Source organism: Equus asinus, chromosome 2, assembly GCF_041296235.1.
Source record: "Equus asinus isolate D_3611 breed Donkey chromosome 2, EquAss-T2T_v2, whole genome shotgun sequence".
Classification (NCBI taxonomy): domain Eukaryota; kingdom Metazoa; phylum Chordata; class Mammalia; order Perissodactyla; family Equidae; genus Equus; species Equus asinus.
In genome coordinates this window covers 99,461,735-99,484,579 of record NC_091791.1, presented here as the reverse complement: position 1 = coordinate 99,484,579, position 22,845 = coordinate 99,461,735, and the positions used below count along the sequence as shown (strand labels likewise).

The window sequence follows — 22,845 nt, the reverse complement described above, 5'->3', positions numbered from 1 at the left end:
AGTCCAATTATCCAGTACTGGTAATACAAGTTAGAATGCAGTGAGGTAAGAGTAATGTAATAATCAAGCACTGATTGTTTCAATGTTGAGATGTTAGTGTTTCAGCTTTTCTGATGTATATCAACAACATGAAAATGTCGTAATTTCCTTAAATTTTTACTATGACTAAGCTGAGGCATCAAAAGTTAAAAGATGTGGGCTGGCCTGGTGGTATAGCGGTCAAGTTTGTGCACTCCACTTCAGCGGCCTGGGGTTCACCAGTTCGGACCCCAGGCACAGACCTATGCACCACTTATCAAGCCATGCTGTGGCAGGTGTCCCACATATAAAATAGAGGAAGATGGGCACACGTTAGCTCAGGGCCAATCTTCCTCAAAAAAAAAAAAAAAAAAAAAGATGTGACCTCTGAGCTCTCTCAATTCTCAGTGTCACAACTCATTTAATGGATATTTAAACACCCAAGAACAGTTGGCATCAAGAGAACCATTAATGTTATTAGCTTACAGTTAAACTCAACAGAAGGAAAACCCAGAAAAGGTTTATTTGTTCTTCTGAAGATGTTAGAAAACTTCACTCAAATGGCTTTAATTACTCCACCACACTGATAAGTCCTAAAGAACAACTTAAAGACAGAAGAAATACCCTTATTTATAAACTTGAATTTACCATTTATTTAACATTTTTAGAGAGCCTGCCAGTTGCCAACAAACAGAAGAGCAGCACAGGTGACAGGTTTTTAACAAGCCAGACCAGCTCCTTATCCATTACTGCCTTAGTTAGTTATGCCTAGGTTAAAAAACAAGCCCACATTACCACGGACCTTTTTATTTATTTCCATGTGCACTCCTTGTCAGCTCCTTTGCTGGTTCCTCCTTCTCTGCCTTCAGTCCTGATGTTCCCCGAGTTCTGTGGCCTCATGGCCTCTCAGCCCACATCTGTTTGCATTGCTCTCAAAGGAACAGGATGAGAAGGGCCTCCAAATCACCGGGTACCACCGAGAGTGGGAGCCAGGAAGGCAGCTGCAGACTCTGGGCAGACACTTTGGGAAGAGCACCCTAGAAGACTCTGAGAGCTGGTACCCACCCCTACCTCCATGCTTGCCTTGGTCAGTCCCACCCAAGTCTTTGGCTCCAACTATCACCCATAGTCCAGTAACTTACAAATCCATACCTCCAGCTCCCAACAACTCTCATGAACTCCAAGTCCGTATTTCCCATTGCCTACTCGGCTTCTCCACCAAAATGGACCTCAAATTCCACCTAAAACCCAAATAATCATCCTCCCTCTCATCTGCTCCTCTCCTCATAGTCCGTCGTATCTAACGGAGGGTGCCATCTACCCAGGTGCTTCAGTTGGAAATCTCAGTCATCCAGCCTGTGCTCTCTCTCTCTCCAAGTGCCTGCGGTTCTGCGGAGGAAAATCCTTCTCCTGTTCCTGCCTCGATCCACTGACAAGGGGACTCCTACTTCTACTCCTTCTCAACTTGAGGAGTCTGAGAGGGCAAGTTCTTACTCACTCTTCTCCAAAGGAAGGGGAGGAGCTCTTCTGTTGGTAAGACAGGACTCTGTGGGCCCACTTACCCGTGGGGTCATGGAGACAGAAGCTCCAAACAAGCTCCACCCTGTCTCCCTGCTGCTGCCTCAAGGCTGTGAGCCTAGCCAGGGTTCTTCCTTTGGCTTCCTGTTCCCGCGTGATGAGTGCACCTGGGGCAGCTCAGGAACTGCCTTCTAGAAGCAGCCTGGAGGCTGGCCGTTTTCTCTCCTACCCTCTGGAACTCTGTGTCCTACCAGGGGCAGTTTGTGGGGCAGGTCTGTGACCTTCCACGCAGCTGGTGGAGGAAGTGAACTCGGAGTCTGCTGAATAGAACCTATCCACCAAGATGCATTCCGAGTCAGATTTAATACAGAAAACCGGGCACAATTTGGCTCCTTCCTAATTTTGCAAGCATGTCTTCCCCACCACTCTACTTCCTCTTGTCCCTTTGCCTCCAATTTTGTCCTGCTAGAAAACATCTTAAAGTCAAATTTTAAAGGAGGCATATGAGTGGGGTCATTTTGACTCTGCATATACGAGAAGTTTTTCCTGTTTACCTCAGCACATGGGTGACAAATAGGTTGCATGTGGAATTTTGAAGTCAGAATATTTTTCCCTTAAAACTCTGAAGATTAGCATTTCTTTGTCCTTTGCGATGGAAATCTCTAATGGGTGTTAGGTTAAAAATTGGGGTTTGTGATCAAATAAGTTTTGGAAACACTGGGTTAAAGATAAGATGTTTCTTAACCGCAGGGCTTCTCAGAGCCCTAATATAAACTGGGAAGCTCCAAAAGGGGACAGAGAGTACGGTGTTTCTCAAAGGTAACAGGCCATGCATTTCACGGAAACAGAGTTCTACAGACAAACGTCCTAAAATTTTCATCTCATTCTACGAAGACAATCAAAGCAAGGCCTGTTCCAAAGAGGAAAGCCATTCCTAACATTGGCAGGTCTTAAGAAATCTCTCCATGACTGTCCATGCCAGTTTCCTAGATATACCCTCAAACAGTGTTGGGAATACAAATCAGAAATTTTCTAAACACTTGTTTTTCTTTCTAAAACACACTTCTTTTAGAGGAAAATATTTTCCATGATTCTTCTGCATGTCCCCTTCTTTTTCAGTGTATTACCCACAGGTCTGAGACAAGACTACATTTGCTGCAAATTGATGTTAATAGTTCAGAAACTCAACAAGACAGTGTTTGGGACACACATTTGCTGCCCTTGAGGAGTGAGGAGAGAGGGCTGCTGAAGACATAAGCGGCTGGAGGAAGGCAGAAGAGCTTCTATCCAGAGTTCTCAAGCCCAGGCCCCAGCCAGGCACCAGCCCGAGCAGTGCCTTTCCTCTGCCTCAAATGCAGCCCGAGGACTGGGCCCAACTGCAACAGAGCCCTGGTCTTTTCTTTTGGTGGCCACCCAGGCCAACAGCAAAGCCCACTGCACTAGTATTCTGTGCACTTACGGCCGCCCACTGCAGAAGGAATCTCCCTGGACCAGAACTCTGCTTGTGGCAGCTGCCCACTCTGGGAGGAAGCTGGAATATTTTTTAAACAATATGCATTTTATTTGAGATCACTGTATCACAGGACTGAACCCTTGTCTAGGCCAGTTTGCCTGTTCTAAAATAACGCCCAAGCCAAGAAACAACAGTAAGAAGAGAATTCTGAATGTTTTTTTCTTCTTGATCTAACAAAGATTCAAACCAGTGTTAATACTTTCAAACAATAAAACTTCATTAAGGGGATAATAGACAAGTGTGAAAGGCAACCATTTTAAGCAAATTATTTCCCAACGAACAGAATGCAGGCCATGGAAGGAAAGATGGTATCACAGACCACCTCCTCCAACTTCTCCTAAACATATGAATATCATCTCCTAAACATATTAGTATCATCTATATAAAATCATCCTACTTTTATATTTTACTAGGAGCTCATGGCCCCTTGATTTCTCCAGAGACTCGCTGTTCATTAAAGGGCAGGCCTACACTAAGGGACCTTTTTTGCATCAGCAGATGCCCAGTCCCAGGACCCAATTAGGTGCTTAATAAGAGAACGTGGAGAGATGTCTCATGGTCTGTGAACCAGACTTGCACTCTCTGATGAACAACTTTAATTTTTCTGTATATTAATTTGGTTTTTGCCTCTCCTTCCCTTACGAGTTGATCTGCTTTGCTCCTGCTCTCACAAGTTGACCCATATATAGGGTCAAGTTATGCCCTATGATAAAAGACCGAGTCCTCTGAACACACAGTGTAGTCTCCTTCCCGGACTTTGCACAGCTATTCCCTCTGCTGGGAACACTCCCTCTCCAGCTGTCTTCCTCTCTCGATATCGCCTACAACCATCTGAAGCTATTTTTCTTAATGTTTTTTTTTTTTTGCCTGTTTGCTGTCTGTCTTCTTGCACAGGATTGTAAACTCAAGAAGGCAGGGACATGTCTGTCTTATTCACTACCGAGTCCCAGTGCTTAGAACAGTACCTTGCACAGAAAAGGGGCTCTGTAAATATCTGCTGAATAAATGAATTTATTATCCCTTACTTCTTACTTATCCTTCAGGCCTCAGATTTTCCTCCCGGATGCCTTCCCCATCCCCATCAGACTGGTTTAGGCTGCCCCTCCATGAGCTCGCACAGCCCCTGAGCTGCCTCAGCTACAGCTCCCCACACCATGCATGACCCCTTCTTTGCCCAGCTGCCTCTCCCCCTGAACTAGGAAGAACTTGAGGCGGGGGTCATATTGTGTTCGCCACTGTATCTACAGTGTCTAAAATGGGGCCTGACACTAGCAGATATTTAAATCATTTTTCAGTGAATGAGCATTCTTCTCTGTCACTTTTCTTCAATCCTCTCCTTTTCTAAGTTATTCCTTTGGTTAAAAAAGCTGTGGGTATATGTATATATGTAGACTACACTTGCTGCAAAAAGGATCTGGGATAGCTGTAAATATATAAACAGCTACAAATGCATATAATATTTAGAGAGAACAACTACAAGAGAAAGAGGGAAATGAGAAATCAGAAAAACACATATTGTTAAATCAAGCAAAGAAATACTGTCTTTTGCTTGAAAATTCCAAGCAATTTAAACAATGGTTTGACGTACTACTTCGCCCACACACTGTGAATTAGCTGAAGAATTGCCTCAATTCTCCTTTCCCTTTTGCATTCTATGTAAAACATTCTATGTTATTACACATTCCAGAAAGGAATTCTCAAAACCAGTTATCATCTTCACTTGGCCAGATAATGGCCACATAATATACAAAACTGGAAGTCAGGGTATCTCGGTGGACCAAATGTAGTGTGTCCCTGGGGGTGGACGTGGGGGGAGAAATAAACGTTCCCTGGGGTCATTATCCTTGCCTCCAAATGGATGAAAACTGCAAGCTTAAGAACAAGAAAAGTAGCAGTTTCCTCTGTGTGTCCCCACAACTCCTCCCACACGGTCTCTCTTGCAGGTGGCCCTGGGAATAACTCAGTGGTAGAGGGAGGGGAGGGACCGGGGCTGGGGAGTCGGCTTGAGCTGAGCTAAACCTGGGTCCCTCCAACTTCAGCAGTGGAATCTTGGGCAAGTTACTTTGAAACTCAGTTTCTTCACTGGAAAATGGGGGTTAAAAAAATAAACTACTCAGTGAGTTTTGAGGACTAAATGACATAAAAATTGCCCAGCCCAGTGCCTGGCATGAGTAGGTGCTCAGTAAACAGGAGTGCCCTCCCCCCACTTCCTGGTTTCGATGCTTGTGAAGCCAGCTCTGCCATCACTGCCAGGAATTCAGCTCTGCAGTCAGTCTCGCCCCGCCTCTCTTCGCCTTCCTCCACCCCTGCCCGTGAAGAGCCGAGTGAGCGTACAGGCCCTCCTGGCACACTCACTCTATGTCTTCTCCCACAAAATCCATCTCAGTTCTGTGTCCCCAGAGCCCTCAGCACAAGGCTGGTCACCCATGAGCACACTCCTCCCCCGCCCCTGAGAAGTACTGGTCAAACAGAATTGTCAGATGAATTCACAGTCTCCTCTTTATTCCTACTTAACAGCACAGGGTTTGGTCTAAGTGTACATCACTGTACGAGAATGTTCCTAAATACCAGCTTTATATTTTAGTTGTCCTTTATTGACTTTGAAACTTCATAAATAGAAAATCAGATGAAATTTCTTCTGTAAGTTCCAAGAGCAGGGTCAACAGAAGTAAAAATAAATCACATATCTGCATATCTGTTTTAGTTGGACTAAATCCCTCTAACCTGATTTAGGGTCAGGTTTAACTGACATTGCTGATTTCTGAAGAAAATGCTGAAACAGCCTTGCAATGGGCTCAGTTCCCTCTTGTTTATGCTCAGTTACTTCACCAAGCCAATGTTTTCATAAAGTAAGCATCTACAATGATCTTTCCAAGTTTTGCCTACAGAGGTGTTTCTAGTGTCCAACTTACTTATTTTTATTGCCTTCGTTCATCAGATAAAACGAAGATTTTAGGTCAAAAGGGAATGGCAGGGAAGATAAATCCGGGAAACCTTGCAAACATTTCCAAACGTATGACCTCCTCAGACAATGAAAAAGGATATCTGTCGTCCTGGTTTGTCCCCAGACCTTCGGTGGAGGGGGTGGAAGCGGGTCCTGGACGGCCTCTCCACTAGCCCATGATGGCGAGTCCCCCGCAGGCTATCAGCTTGGTGAAAGGACGGCTGCAGAGAAAAGGGAAGAGGAGTTGGCCTGTGATCATGACATTGCCACTTACCTAGGAACAACGATGATAAAAACAATAGATTAAAGACTGATTTTAATATTTTACTAGTGTACACAACTGTGCCTTAAGTCAAGGTGAATAAAACAACGCAGTACATGGAGCTGCTTCTACATAATTACAGAATAATTTAAAAGATTCTTTAATGTGTTAAGATGAAAGCTGACAGAATGATGTATGAAAAGCTGTCACAATTAGGAGTGGAGAATCAGGGGAATAGATTCATACATCAAATCCCAGAAACCAGGGGCTGGCTCGTGGCCAAGTGGTTAAGTTCACGTGCTCCGCTGCGGCGGCCCAGGGTTCAGATCCTGGGCGCGAACATGGCACTGCTCATCAGGCCACGTTGAGGCAGCGTCCCTCATCCCACAGCTAGAATGACCTGCAACTAAGATATACAGCTATGTATGGGAGGGAGGGGGGGCCCGGTTTGGGAAGATAAAGCAGAAAAAGAAAAAAAAATCCCAGAAACCAGGAAATACCCTTGAAAGTAAAAGAGGTATATTTAAGAAAGAAAGAAACTGGATAGCTACAGTACCCAGTATTCAGAAATACAGATACAGTATCCAGAAATAAAATGGGATACCTACAGACTCTGTGGTATTTGTTCTGCATGGTGTCTTTTCAAAATTTTTATTGAATTGACAATGTACAAAAATTCAGTAGGGGGGCGTAGCCCAATGGCATAGTAGTTAAGTTCATGCACTCTGCTTCAGTGGCCCCAGGGTTGTGGGTTTGGATCCTGGGCGTGAACCTACACACTGCTCATCAAGCCATGTTGGAGTGGCATCCTACACACAAAACAGAGGAACACCGGCACAGATGTTAGCTCAGGGTCAATCTTCCTCAAGCAAAAAGAGGAAGACTGGCAACAGATGTTAGCTCAGGGACAATCTATCTCACCAAAAACAACAACAACAAGAAAACAGATTTGAGGCTTTTAGTAAAAAATCAGAACATCTTGGCCACACTAGTCCCACATTCCCAACATGACAATAATGGGCTGAACTTGAGAATGGCTGCTCTCTGTAGGTAGGACACCTACTCTCATGCTTTTTATGCTTGCACCAGACCACTTCATTGACTCATGATGTTAGACATTTGAGTTTGTAACCCCTGAGTTAAGGACAGAAACAAGAATACTATCTAAATACAAGCGGAAAACATGCAACTTATTATTCCCAAAATGGCACAAACGAAAGCATAAACAGATTCAAGATAAATCCATGGTCAATAAATCCAAAATTCTTTATTAAGGGATGCTTGAGGTATATTCTTAACATTTTTTGAGATGGCTATCATAAAGGAAAACCTTTTTGGTTGTGAAAGACCAAATACCAGGCTGGACCATTATATCTCACATAATGGGGAAATGTGTATACATATTATGCAAGAGATGTGCTTGTGAAATATACAAAACCAGATTTTCTTTTAGGTAAACTGAACCATATGTGAAATAGGTAGTTACTATGAAAGGAATCCTATGAGAATATGTTTTTATAGGGGACCTTTCTTTAGCTAAGAATTGATTGCTAATTTTTTTGCTGTTAAACATGGATTTTCTCATACAGGATTTGGGAATTACTCCTATTTCTTTTGAGGGGGCTGATAAAATGTCTGAACTAGTTTAGTTTAGCAGTTCCAATCTATTTTTACAATTTAAATCTATTAACTCCTAAAATAAAGAGATCTAATAAAAGAACAACTTCTGGGCCTGGAAGACTAATATTCACTGTGACAGGTAAGCTGGACATTGATCTCAGACAACAGAACACACTCTCTAGGGCATGACAAATTGAAACACCTTTGTTCATCAAGAGGATGCATACCCACAGCACACTTTATTATCAGAACCTGTTTACAAAATAGACATAATTAAGAGACACATGACTTTGTTCCAGGATAAAAGAAAAGGGAGCATTCTCTGGTGATACGGTCACATATTCTCTAAAGTAATGTTAAATGTATTTGAAAACAGCACATTTTCATCCGGGAGTCTTAGCACAACTACTGCGGCCTGGGCTCGTGCAGGCCACCCTCAGAGGAGGGAGCTGAGGATCTTGAGAAGGGGTCCAAACAGCAGAAAGCACAACAGAAGAAACATCTTCTGGACTTCCTATCACACATGCGTTTTCTATTCACCCTTGCCTCATCTGCACTAACCCTGCTGGCCCAAATCCTGTATTACCGCTTGGACTCAGTTTTGGGGAATAATCTGTGCTTACATTTGGTATTTTCTTCTCTTCCTCACTGTGGGCCAGCTTCAACTCTCTGCCCCTGTAGTAGCTGATCTGATCTTCTTCCAAACCATTTTTGGCTTTGGCCTTCTCAATTCACAGGGACCTGCCTTACTCATCAGATGAGCTAGAGCAGTTGTTCACTCAGGGAAGCTGGGCACTGGAGGAGGTTTCAGAGCAAAGGAGCCTGTCAAACACTACAGTGTTTGGAAGCTGGCCTAAGTCTCTGGGTCTCAAAAACGCTAGTGCGAAATGGACACATGATTCTCCTGGTTCCACCAACTGCCAATCTTTTGCTTGCTGAGAGCAAAAATTCTGTTATTTAAAAATGTATTTAAGTCAACTTTAAAACAAAAAAAAGAAGTAAAACCCTGCCACCCTGAAGGCAAGTACTTCATTTTTTATGATCCTTTTCAAGTTTTAGCCATGGTTTTATCCAAGTTTTACATGGTTGTACTCATTTGTACATATATCTTTGTGATCTATTTTTTTGTACTTAATATTACTGTGTAAACAATTTCCCACATATTACATAATCCTTAGTCATTAATTCAATAATTATACAGTATTTCGTTTCTAATGTTCATAAAGCCAACATTCCATGTTCTAGTTCAAAGAACATGTGATTTGGAGTCAAAGAAACAGTTCAAGCCCAGATCTTCCACTTACTAATAAGTTAACTTTGTCTTTCTTTTCTGTAAAGTAGAAATGATGATGTTGATAACTTCCTCACAGGCTTGTTGAGAAAACAAAATTAGATCATGTATGCGAACACTGCCTCATCCCAGGGATACTGGGTGCTATAGACTGAACTGTGTCCCCCAAAATCCAGAGGTTGAAGCCCTAACCCCCAATGAGAGTAAATTTGGAGATAAGGCCTTCAAGGAGGTAATTAAGGTTAAGTGAGGTTACAAGGGTGGACCCTAATCAAACAGGACTGGTGTCTTTATAAGAAGAGACACCAGGAGCACGTGCACACAGAGGAAGGGCCACGCGAGGACACGGCGAAGGCGACCACCTGCAAGCCGGGAATAGAGACCACATCAGAAACCAAGGCTGCCAGCACCTTGATTTTGGCCTTCCCAGCTCCCAGAACTGTAAGAAAATAAACTTCTATCACTTTAGCTACCCAGTCTGTGGTGTTCTGTTAGGGAAGCCTGAGCAGACTAAGACATTGGGCATTAGGAGGATGGATGTCCAAGGGGTGAGACATTAGGAAGAATCTTGTTAAAGGTGAGGTCATCCTACAGTCCTCTCATGGACAGCAGGCATCATCGTCAGGGGCTTCCCCAGCATTCTGAGACTCCCAAAGCCTCCCAAGGGACCTAGATTTCAGTTAAGCACCCATCTGCTGGCCATGTCATGTCACCTCTAAAGTGACAGCCTGGGATGAATGGCTGAAAAGAATGCTGGCAGGGCCTCATGACTTGCTTTGGCTAATGGCTCATGGGCAGACATGATGTACATCTTGTCCAAACAGAAACTCTCATGCTCTTTTCCTTCTGCCACGAGAATGTCATGTCCCAAACAGGGGATGTTCCTTCAGCCTCAGCTGCAGAAGGATAAGATACATGGAGAAACGAGCAGCAGGTGCCCTGCAGCCACCAGTAGGTAATATGAGTGACAAATAAATGTTTGGGGAAAGTCCCAGAGTTCTTGGCTTGGTTGTCACTGCAGCAAAACTGGTTAATATGGTAGTGAAAGCAGAGAGAGACTGCACTGAGATGGAGAGTCTCATTTTTCTTGAAGAGCAACAAGGGAAGTGTAAAGTCAAAAGAACTGCAAATTGGTGCCTTGGTGTTTGAGGAGGGCCTCAGGCTCAGGCTGTGAAAAGCACCATCCTGTTTCAGAACACGGCACCCAGACATTAAAAGAAGAAGATAGGGCTCCCCCGCTTCCATATACATAAGCTCCTCCACATCGATGCCTGGGATCTGGTGCTGACTACCCACAGGCAGGCCATCAGCAAGGCAAGGGCAACACAGAAGATGACTCTGAGAGAATTTCCAATAACATTCAAAGGGTTCACTCTGGGAAAAATCAGAATGTAGCTGAATTTCTTTACCTTTTTGTTTTCTTGTTTGTTTTTGGGTGGCTTAGTAGTTTTTATTTACTTTACTTATATATATATATAGGAATAGGAGGTCCATTATCTCTTCAGGGCCTAGGCCAACACAGGTCTTAATGTGGGCCCCTGGTACTAGGAAGCAGATGGGAATGGCACACTGGCAACGACAGTGCTCTCAGTGCAGCCCGAACACTGCAGAGGTGCCAGCACCAGCAGCCTGGCAGTGAGTTACCACCAGGAGGCTCAACCAGCAAGCTCAGCAGCACCCTCTGCTAGAGGGTGGGCTATCGAATTCTGTTTCACATTGTGACCTAATTGCCAGGGGCTGAGCAGGAGGAGAAATGACTTAGTGGTAACCCAAGGCAGGTGAAAGTTCGTTCTGGGCGTTAAGTCACCAAATCTGAGAAAGGGCAGACTGAGGACGGAGCACAGAACACCAAGGTTCCATGCGCCTCAACACTGAAGCGCAATGGTAGGGGGCGGGGGGCTAAGGGTGATTCCTGAGTTGGCAACTAGATGGCTACAGCCAATTCTTACTTAGTTTATGTGGTTAGGTGTGGAGGGCAGGGAGGAGGCACAGCCAAAGTGGTTCAGGTACCTCTGGGAACTAGATCTCCACCTGCAGAGAGCTCCCACCTCAGGCTCTCCTCATCTTGCAGGACTGCAGGTTCCTGAGGGCTTCTGAAAATATCTCTGTGTGGATGGCAAATTGGTTCAGTTTTGCAGATGTTGAGAGTGGCTGACAGGGTGGGGATGACACAGCTAATGCTGATGGCAGAACTCTTTCTGAGATGAAACAGGACATGTGAATCTTCCAAAAGAAGCAGAGTTGCAGATTTCCAGGCAGAAGTCTGGAGCTCATGGCAGACAGTTCCATACTCACAGAGCACTCCCCCTAGGGACCTCGATCTTATTCAGGCATCTTTATGTGTAGGCACCCAACTGCTGCCCACATCCGTCACCTGTGAAAGCTGCAGCCTGGGATGGATGGCTGAAAAGTTGCAGCTGGATTTTTTCCTTTCCTGGGAGGAAGATTACTTCCTCTAATTAGACACTACTGATCTATCAATGTGACCTATATTTGCATGAACTCCTTTAGCAGACGTACCACACTGCTGCCACGTCATTAAGTTTGTGGTTAATTAGAAACCCCAGATCTTTCTCACATGACTCATAAACCACAAACAGATTCCTATTAAGCCCATGTTTACTCATGAAATGAGCTGAAGTCTGAGAATTGGAGAGTTTTTTATTGTCAATTCAAGGAGATTATCATTATTAAAGGTATATATGCTACAGTATATTCTTTACTAGTGAACAACCAAGCCACACTTTTTTCTTCTGCAACAAAATCAATTCTAGCTTACGGTTGTATTTTGAAACAATGTTATTAAAAGCAGGAGAAATATAATTTGCAAATTCCTTCAAGTGAAATATGGATTTCTAAATGCTAATAGGATGACCAAGTACATTCTTACATGTAAGAAGTTCCACCAAGTTTCTAAAAATGTATTTAAAAACATATAGAAGACCAGGATTAACCATTTAAATGGTTTCTTTGAAAAGTCTTGATCCAGAATACCAGAACATCAGCATCTTTACAAAGAGGTGCCTAATAGATATTCTCAAAGGAAGCAATTCTACATAAGACAACTCTCAATACCTTCATTTGTAGAAATTACGATGACTAGAGAGCAAGAAAAAAAATAAACCTCCTCTAAGAGTAATAAATATTTTTCTGGAATACCACTGTCAATACTAGAAATAAGGTACTGGCAGGGAGCTTTGACAGTATGGAGGAATTGCACTGGAGTGTGATGTCACCATTATTTTATGGTATGACACAATGTGCTAGCTTGAACCAGGGGTCATTCATTCATGTGGCAACTTCACCCATCTCAGCAGCAAGCCAGGAAGCAGAGAAAGTCTCTAAGCAACAAAAACACCTAAGAACTCTCGAGAAGAACACTCAGAAGGGAGCCCATTGGATTCTCCATTATGCATCGCCCAAGTCTAATCAATGGGGCCACCTCATTTTCTAGCCCCCAGTGGGTGAGAATAAGCTGGGGATGAGCAAAAGAAGGGCCCAAGGGCTGCTGGCTTATCAGAGTGAGCTATACAAATAAAAGCCCAAGGACTGCTGACCTCAGTGGAATCCAGTTCCATCCTTTCCCTCTAGAGATGAGAAACCAAGATCCAGAGAGATGAAGTGACTTCTCTGCAGGTCACACAGCTAGCAGCAGCCTGAAAACTTGAACTCAGCATCCCGAGCCTTATCTAGTGTTCTCTTCACCTCGCCGTTTTGCCTCCTTTACTAATTAGCCCACATAAAATCAGTTATTTTTGAGATTATAAGTGGATTTTTGCTGACATATACTGAAAAGAGTGAAGATATTAAGAAATTTTCCAGATAAAATTTTTTTATGTCCTTGTAAATCTACTGAAGATCTAAGATTCAATTAAAGGATAATAACCCTGCTAAGATATCTGACTATCTTGTAGCATCAACAGCACATCTACAACTTGCTGGTGGATCTAGAGGTCTCATTCCAGGTAGGTGTCTAACTTATTATTTTATATGGTTAGCTAAAAGTCCCAAGACTATTTATTGACCATATCATGCTTCCTCCTACGGAATGAAGACACCACCTCAATCACTCTAAATTCCTCTATACAGCTGAGTCCACATCTGTTTCCCCCATTCCCAACAGAGCTTAGGTGGGATAGGTGACTGGTCGAAATTTAACAGGTGGGAAAGTTACTAGATAGGGTGAGTTAATGCTTGGCCCTGAGGTCACACTTTTGCTCTACAGGACCTCCAGCTTGCCCATAATCGAGGTCAGTTCTCTTCAGTTCTTGGTGTATGCATAAGAGACTTGGCCCCTCGCACTGGATAAACTTCTCTTGGGGAAGAGAGGAGATTTAACTAGCATAGGAAATAAGGCAGCTTCCTTGAGCCTGTAGGCCTTTTATTTATATGCAGGCTACAGTTAATGGAAGACATCACAGGCCCCCTCTTTTAATAAGGGCAAGTCTAACAAAGGGACAACTGTGCCTCTCTTGGAACTCAGCTGGAGATCATTCCAGCCACAGCCACACCTCCTTTGGTTCTCACGATAAGGGGAGGGAGTTGTAAAGACCTGCCCACAACAGAGAAGAGGTTATTAATTCACTGCCTTGGGGTTAAACGGACCGTTTTAATTTTACCTTGTAAACTGAGCAGAATAAAAAGGATTTCATAGCTTAGTTAGAGACTCTATTTTACTACCATGAAAAAAAATTAAAGAAAAATTCAAAATACTTTACAAATCTGCAGGGTCAGACCTGCCAGCACCCTGCCAGCCCTCCCTGATGCAGCTCCCCAACCTCTTCCTTTACCCTCTGTGGTGTCAGAACTGGGCAGGAGCTGGTGCTCATACAGGCCAGAGGGCCAAATCTCGAGTTCACAAAACTCCTTTAGGGCTCCTAATTGTTCTGGGAAGAAAGCACGGCTGTTCTCCCAACAGTCCACCAGCATTGCACTATCTTCAGGGCTAGTCTTAGTCCAGTGTGGCAGGGTAGTTTGACCCTCAGAGCCCCCGAATTACCTGGAGGTGTAGTTTGTTGTGTTTTTTGTTTGTTTCTTTTTAACATGGAGGCTATGCCTTTTTTTGATCAACTCTTCTCCAAAGGACCAAATGATTCCTGCTGTGAGGATGAAAAGAAGACATGAAGAGCAAAACAGACCAGAGAAGGTGCTGGCACTTAACCTTCCAACCTGAGACTTGGCCTGTCATCATGTCTGTGTCCCTTGTGTTGCCCCTTCCTATCCTTATTTTTAAACGAAAGGTAAGAAGGAAGTAAAGTCAGCAAGATAAACTAAGCTAAAAGATCACTGTAAAAAATGACAGAGACAAAATTGTTTTTTAAGGCAGCAAAGGTCCAAACAAAAAATCAAAGCAATCAAAATGACCTCAGAGGGCTAGATGAAATAACCTGTCAAAATAAGAAATAACAACAAAGGATAAAACATGCCTAGAGTGTAGGGTCTAGGGTTCATGCTGGGGGCTCCTGTTCAGGAAGAGGCAGATGACAAGGTCAGTGTCCCAGGTAGGGCTCACACACGCTCTCGCTGGACAGGTCAGTGTGACACTCTACTGACCCAGCGGGCTATAAGCAATGAGATCTGTCATCCTGCCCCTAGCATCTTCCCTCTCAGCACCACACAGTGTCTGCGACAGTACATGTCCAATACATGTTTGGTGAATTATTATTATGTTTCTAAATAATTGGGCTCCCAAGCAGAGTGGATGTGTACAGGGTGTAGAGAAGACCTTAGGAGCTCTGTTTCCACTTAGCTTTCAATTTTTTGTGTACATGACACAACAGTAGTGATATGTGTATATAATTTATAAACAAAACAAACATACCTAGATTGGGGATACAAAACTCTTTTTTACTACTAGGATGCATGATCAAAAAGTTTAAATGACACAATGCTGATTATTGAAACTAGTGATGGCTATATGGGAGCTTATTACTCTATTCTTTCTATTTTTCCATAAATTTTCCATAATAAAATGAAGAATTTCAACTTCAGATCCTCAGGGATGGGCATGGGCACAGCAGGGGTTAATGTAGACCCCAAGCCTCTAAAGACACATTGCTGTCTTTCCAGGAAATGCCACACAAGCCCCAAAGAGGTAGAAGTTCTAAACTGCCTGTTCCTATCTCCACCTTCCTGCCTGGTGCGACATGTTTGGTGGAGAGGGAGGCCTCCTGTTAAGTGTAGTTCCCCTTTTAACTTTGCTACGGATATGACCGTGACCAGAGAGATTAGTTCCGGGTGAACTGAGTCTGCCCATTTATTTCTTCCAGAAGCTGACTGCTTCTTATGGCGATGGCAGAATGATGGAAAGGAACTGCAGAAGGGAAGAGCTGGTTTTCTCGAGCTAAGATTTGAGCAGTGACAGGGCAGAAGGAGCCTGGCCTACAGGCAGGTTAAAGAGGAGAGCAACTGGCCAACAGAGTAAGGCCAAAGGTGTCCTTGGAGGCCAGAAGGGTCAGGCAGGCACTTCAGGTCAAGAAGGAAAGGAGTCCAAGCACCTGACCCAGCTTCCTCCCATCACCTGCCTCTTCCTGCCGAAGGAAATGGTGGTAAGAAATTCTGAATCACACCGGACACACCACTGTGATTAAACGTAGTAAGACATTTCACTGAGTTTAGAAACCATCCTCCCTTTTGCTGGCAAGCTGTAATAAAATCATTTCTCTCCTACCACCTTGCCTCCCGACTTACTGGCATGTCTTGTGGTGAGCAGATGACCCCCACTTCTTGGGTGGTAGCAAATTTGGCAACTCTGGTGGGATCTTGAGTCCTTTTCGTGGCCAGTCGACCTCAGACAGGCAACCTGTTGGGTAAGTCCCTTGTGGCCGCCAAGGCTCTCTCTGTCTTGGGGAACTGCCCTTCCTGCTTTTCCGTACTGACCCTGGCTGCCTCCTAATGCTGACTGCGGTAGGAAGAGAAATGGCTGCATCTGGCGAGTCCATGGGCTCATCTGGAATACAGTAAGTCGCCTTGGGGATGCCCGTGAACTTCCTTCGCCTCCATCTTGGGTCCTTCCGTTTACAGCAGGGCCATCTGGGGTCCAATAGGACCATCTGGGCTTGCATTTGGAGTGGGAACAGTTGTAGGACTTGCTACCCTAAATCTGAAAACTAGTTCACTGGTGTCTGGTTTTTCTGTGTCTGAGTTCGTAAACAGCTTAAAATTGGCTTTTTGGGGACTGCGTTTCTCGGTGATCGTAACAAAGTCTCTTTAGAAATTACCTTGTTTGTTGCGGCCACCTTAGGAAAAGCCCCCTAAAATGGGGATAACTGTAAACGGCTGGCAGGATAAGCCAGGATAATTTAAAATTACAGTAGCCACTTTGGGCTTCATTAGAGCTTTCAAGAAGAAACAAAGAAATCCTTAAAGAGCCAAGGGCTCCACCTTTTTATCTAAAGCCTCCAGGAGCTGTAAATGCTTACAGACAACAGCAGAATCTTACCAAACTTGTTTTGTGTCCTGAGGGCTTGGCTGGATAATCATCAGGTTGGGGGGTCCCAAAACTACAGTGGGACAAAAAAATGCGGTTGCACTCCATTTTGTGGTTAGAGATGGTGGGACAGAAACACAGGTTGCACTCTGGTCTGTGGCTAAGGATCCCACCAAACTGCCTCAGCCTCAGGGAAATTACATTAGCCATTAGAAGAAAGTCTTGGCTTGGTCTTAATTCAAGGGTCTTGGTTTCACAGATGCCCGAAAATTTTCTCGATCTGGTTCTAGCTGCAGCATAAATACACTTTTGACCAGTCGTGTCTAAATTCTGAAATAATGGAAAGCGCTAATTTGATCCCCACCTATAGCCTCTTAGGCTGCATTTTCCCAAATTGGGCAACTTTTAGCTACAAGTATGTAGTACGAACTACTGAGTATTCATGGGTTTACTGATCCTTTTCCTCCCAGAGATAGTCACTATTTTTCCTATTTCTGTCTTTTGTGTCACTTGTCATAAAAAGGAAAAACCACAGGGCAAGAAGCAGGTATCTCTATAAGCATATTGTCTGGGAACATGGGCACAAGGTGAAAGCTGTTGCTAAGGGCATCTTGGAAGCCAAAAAGGCTGCAAATTTGGTGGGTTGGGTCAAGCAGTTAAGAGCCATTAGGGCACTTCCCACCTAAAGAAGACTCCCATGAAAGGATGAGTTAGTCACAGAATGGGGTAGATGACACAGGTCCCCACCAATGTCAAGAAAGTGTCCGTGCAACGAGGTACTCTGTAAAACCACACACAATCCCAACCCCGCCGTACCTCCCTCCTAGGTATAATTTGGCTCCAAGAGACCCAAGGCTTAACTGAAGCTGTTAATGTGCATGTAAGATGAGCATTGTTTCTTTTGCCTTGTTCTATGTCTTGAGAGCTTGGCTTTGTGACCTCTTTGGTGTCCAGCATCCAGAGGACACATGTACCGGTATGCATTTTGTCAGCCAATCAAATAGACTGGGGTTCCAAGAAGCACTCTCTGTCCAGCTGCGTCAGCTCTTGGGTGAGTTTGTCACAGGGGTTCCAGTCGCTTTCATAAGGGCCTTTGTCGTCTCAATCTCCGTTGCTTGTCAGTGCACTACCGCCTGTGCAGTGGAAGCCTTTGCTTTCTTGGACTGTTTTCGGGAGAGAGCTTTCTGGTGTTGTGAGGGCTGCTTCTTTTGCACTCTCTTTCGGGGATATCTCTTGTGTCCATGGTTAAGCTGTAAGAGGCTTACTGATTTGAGTCACTATTAAGATCCTACTCATCAATATGGCCAGGCAAAGGATCGTTTATTGGAAAAACTTCTAAATCGGGAAAAATTTTTAGAGAGCTCTCATCATAATTGTTTTATTGATACCTATGAAAAGACCAAACTAAAAGGAAATACAAAAATGCTGACTAAGCGGCGGGCCCGTGGCCGAGTGGTTAAGTTCATGTGCTCTGCTTCGGCGGCCCAGGGTTTCACTGGTTCAGATCCTGGGTGCAGACATGGTACCGCTCATCAGGCCATGCTGAGGTGGCCAATCTTTTTTATTTGAGGAAGATTAGCCCTGAGCTAACATCTGTGCCCATCTTCCTCTACTTTATATGTGGGATGCCTATCACAGCATGGCTTGATGAGTGGTGCCATGTCCACACCTGGGATCCGAACGGGCGAACCCCAGGCCACTGAAGCGGAACGTGCTCACTTAACCGCTGTGCCAGCGGGCCAGCCTCTGAGGTGGCCGATCTTCAAAAATAAAAAATAAATAATGACTGACCTTAGAACCCCTTCTCTCCTACCACCTTGACTCTCGACTGTTGGCATGTCTTGCGGTGGAGACACGACCTGCCCCCTCAGGCAATAACATAACTTGGAATTATAAAAAGAAAAGGAAGAGGGGATAGATGAAACAAAACTGACAAAATGTTGAAAATTATTGGACCATGGAGGGGTAGAGAAAATGGGTGAAGGTGGTCAAAAAGTACAAAACTTCCAGTTTTAAGACAAATGAGTTCTAAGAATGTAATGTACAGCACGGTGACTATAGCTAACAATACTATTTGAAAGTTGCTAGGGAAGTAGATCTTAAAGGTTGTCATCACAAGTAAAAAATTTGTAACTATTTGAGGTGACCAATGTTAACTAAATTTACTGTGGTGACCATTTCACAATACATATATATAGCAAATCATTATGTTGTGTACCTTAAACTAATACAATGTTATATGCCGATTATATCTTAATACAACTGGAAAAATTTATTGAAACTGGTGATGAGTATGAGGCGGTTCATTATTCCATTCTTTACTTTTGGGTATATTTTAAATTTCCAAAAAAAAGTTTAATTTTTTAAAATTAAAATTGTGATACTGTAATAAATTAAGGGTGACTTTTTCAGCTTTAATCCAACAACTTCAATAGACATACAAAGAAAGAGATGAAGGCTAAGTTCTCTACGATAAAGCCAGCAAAAATTATTACTGAAATACTTCTTTTCACATGACTTTAAAGGACAAAATAAGTGTATAATTTCACAAAGGAACCAGAAAATTGTCATAAGAGAAAAAGTTTCTGGAGGGAATAAAATAGTCTGGAATACTTAGATATAACAGCACATGGCAATTCTAAATAAAGCATTTTGAGTTAAAAAAAAAAAAAGTACATCCTGTTTTTGATTTAAAAGAGCAGAGGGTACTTTTCCTCATCTGGCTATCTGCTCACAAAGAGGCACACACAGTGTCCTGTTCTATCTGGATTCATACAGTCATAAGAGCTAGGAACTCCCTTACAGGTCAGTCAATCCAACCACGCAGAATCCTGCCAATGGCCATCCATTCTCTGCTAGACCCCACTGGAGATGGGAACCCACCACTTTCCCAGGCAGGCCACTCCTTTTTCATACAGCCATGCATGCTTCTGGTCTGTTTTCCCTTAGGCTGAGCTGTAAAAGGTCCTTGACAGAATCTCTTGGGGGAATCTGCCCAGATGAGAGGTTTCTAAAAACTCACCATTGTTAAGTTCATTCTTCTCCATGAGGAACCAAGCTACCAAAAGTGGAAGAATAGGTCCATGTGACCAGGATCTCCATTTAATTTGAGTTAAAACTGCAAATGAGTCTGGTTGATTATTTGGAGACTCCGAGTTAAGTTGGTTTGGAATTCCTTTTGTCAACCAAATAGAAAAACTGGCAGAACTCATAAGGAGGAAGCCTTTTCTTCTTATCTGCAGGTGCCCACCTCTGCCAACAGGCAGGGTAAGGAAAACCAACCTTGAGCTCAGACCAGAGCTGCTGAGAGCCATGCTGAGGCAGCCCTCCTCTGGATGGGTAAATGGGCTACATGCCTGGGGCAGCGCTGACTGTTTTTGGGTTCCCAACACTAGGGCAGGGTCTGTCCCTCACAAGGAGGGTGGACCTTTCTCCAGTTCCAGCCTGTGACCAGAGGGGTAAGCCAGGTTGGCCCTGCCTATGCAAGCTCAGGTGGCCTCACTTTGGGAAGAGGAAGGAGGGTGGAGGGATGTTTCATTTTGATCCCACAGCCCAGCCCAGTGGGGCCTTGGAAGCTACTGAGCAGCCAGTGATAAAGCTAATGATTTGGTCCTCCCTTGGCTCCCCACCAATAAAAACCCAGGAAAGGGAATGGTGGTGATCAACCAGCATCCTCAATCGCCAGAAGAATGACACAGTTCAGCTGACTCAGATTAGGCACCATCAACACAGAACCAACAAAGTATATCCCTCAATTTGGGGAATTTACCTGGTACCCTAAAAAATGGATAAGTAAAGTTAACATGTGTGAATTTGGTTATTTTTGTGAGATTTCAAAGTATTGAGGTGATTTTTCCATGTCATGTGATGCTCCACAGTGGGGGTGTGCAATCAGCATGGAATATAGAGCCAGAGATTAAAAGTGAAATATGTTTAATCAATGCAGTAATTCAGCCATTTGCTCTAAAGCCACAATGAAACTTACTGAAAAATGCTAAAGAATTTTCCCCCCATTTTCTGCATATTTCGCTTGTTTGTTCTTGGGAAAATTTTTGAGATTTTTTGGAAAGGTTTTGGAATTCCTGGGAATAATTTATAATAGTAATGGAGAGACTGATAATCACAGGATTAACTGTCACTGGGACGTGCCGCAGCTAAGAAGGGGAGAGATGGTGCGAGGCTTCTGCTTGTTTCAGGATGATGACTGCCCCCTTTCTCCTTTCCCTTGCCTATAAACCAGCTTTAGAGCTGCAACACTGGGATTTACAATAAGAAATATCTATTTGGTATTTGTCCCAGTTTCTGGCACAAAGCTTCTAAAACCCTCGGGAATTTCCTAAGTGATGAGAGCAACACAGCTGTCTTTTTTATGTTAATGAGGTGACTGAGAACACAGCTAAGGGTGGGGGCTGGTGGTCAGGAGAACCCACCCTGCGATTAGAGGGTTGGAACCTTGGCTACGCCCCATCCCCCTGAAGCCCAGGAGCGGGCAGCAACTGAAGTTCAATCAATCGCCAACGGCCAATAATTTTATCAGTCATGCCTGTGAAATGAAGCCTCCACAAAATCCCAAAAGGACGGAGTTCAGCAAACTTCTGGGTTGGTTACCATGAGGAGATTTGGGGAGTGTTGCACTCAGAGGGCATCAAAGCTCTTCATCCCTTCCCATATACCTTGCCCTATGCATCCTTTATCATATCCTTTTATAATAAGCTGGTAAACATAAGCAAACGTTTCCCAGAGTTCTGTGAGCTGCTCCAGCAAATTAACTGAATCCAAAGGGGGAGGAGGTCACAGGAACCTCCGATTTGCAGCCAAGTCAGACAGAAGTTGCAGGTAAGCTGGGGACCCAGCCTTTGGACTTGCCACTGGCGTCCTAAGTGTGTGTGCATTAGGGGCAGTCTTGTAGGACTGAGCCTTAACCTGTGTAATCTGATGCCATCTCCAGGTAGATAGTGTCAGAACTGAGTTGAATTGTAGGAGAATTGCTTGTTGGTGTGGGGTACCACCACACCCTCCTATGGTGGAACTTAGGTGCAGCATCCTTAACAGTCCAGGCAGCCAAGCTGTGGCTAATAGGGCCAGGATGTACCAGGCCAGGTCGCAGTCCTCTTTCCTGAACCAAGATCCAGGACTGTCCACTTCCCCAGGGCTGCTGGTCTCCAGTGAGTAAGAATGGAGAAAAGGCAAAGATCCACACCTCACAGGTATAAAGAAAGAGTTTGCGGGGCTGGCCCGTGGCCGAGGGGTTAAGTTCCCACACTCCGCTTCAGCGGCCCAGGGTTTCGCAGGTTCGGATCCTGGGCGCTGACATGGCGCCGCTCATCGGGCCATGCTGGGGCAGCGTCCCACATGCCCCAACTAGAAGGACCCACAACTAAAAATATGCAACTATGTACCAGGGGGCTTTGGGAGAAAAAGGAAAAATAAAATCTTAAAAAAAAAAAGAAAGAGCTTGCTTCTTAGTGGTTCTTAGATGTGAAAGAAAAGACAGACCACAGACACTTACAGCTCTCAGCAACTAAGGAAATTCAGGTTCTGCTGGAACCATTACTTTTAAAGAGAACCAACTAGCTTAGATCAACTTACTTGAATAAGTAATATATTTATGTTCTTAAATAAAAACTATAAAGATGGACAGGGAAGAAGCAACCTCCCACTCTTATTCTTCTACCCAGTTCCTACCTCCCAATGGGTAACCAGATCATTAAGTTTCTTGCGTGATTCCTTCCAAATACTGATTATGCATGCACAGCAAATACGAATATATACTATTTCTGCTCCTCCTTTTTTACACAAATGGTAGCATACTAACACACTGTTCTGTACCTTGCTTTTTAACTTAATCTCCAATTAAATTTCTAAACCTGATTCCAATTTCTTAGTTCTTTCTCCAAATTTTCTAAATACAAAAATAGCCAAACAAAATATTAGAAAACTCAACAAAATTAAAAGTTGAAACTGTCAGAGAACATCTATCAACATTATAACTGAATTACTCTCTTCTAGACAGTTCATGCTGGCCAATTTCACTAAGCCCTTATATCCATCTCAGTACTGTCTGGTCCTCAAAGACTAGGATCACAAACCTCTTGCCCTCTCTTGGCTCCCTCCCAGCTCCATTTAACCACAGCCAAGCTTCTCCCATGGTGGGGGCCGGGGGTGAAGAATAACTCGATGCATCATTCTTCTCCTCCTCACCCGGTGCTTCTTCTCCTCTTCACAGCCAGGCTTCATGATGAAGGCGTTG

At 43.9% G+C, this 22,845-nt stretch overlaps 1 protein-coding gene across 2 annotated transcripts in view; it reads right to left on the bottom strand.

Annotated features, from left to right (window-relative positions):
• CRTC3 (CREB regulated transcription coactivator 3) overlaps window positions 1–22,845 on the bottom strand; it is a 94,276-nt gene that overhangs the window by 33,427 nt on the left and 38,004 nt on the right. For both annotated transcript variants that reach the window (XM_044760985.2, XM_044760992.2), the window contains exon 3: window positions 6,095–6,214. In XM_044760985.2, the coding sequence (XP_044616920.1) occupies window positions 6,095–6,214 (120 nt within the window). The remainder of the gene's footprint in view (window positions 1–6,094; window positions 6,215–22,845) is intronic.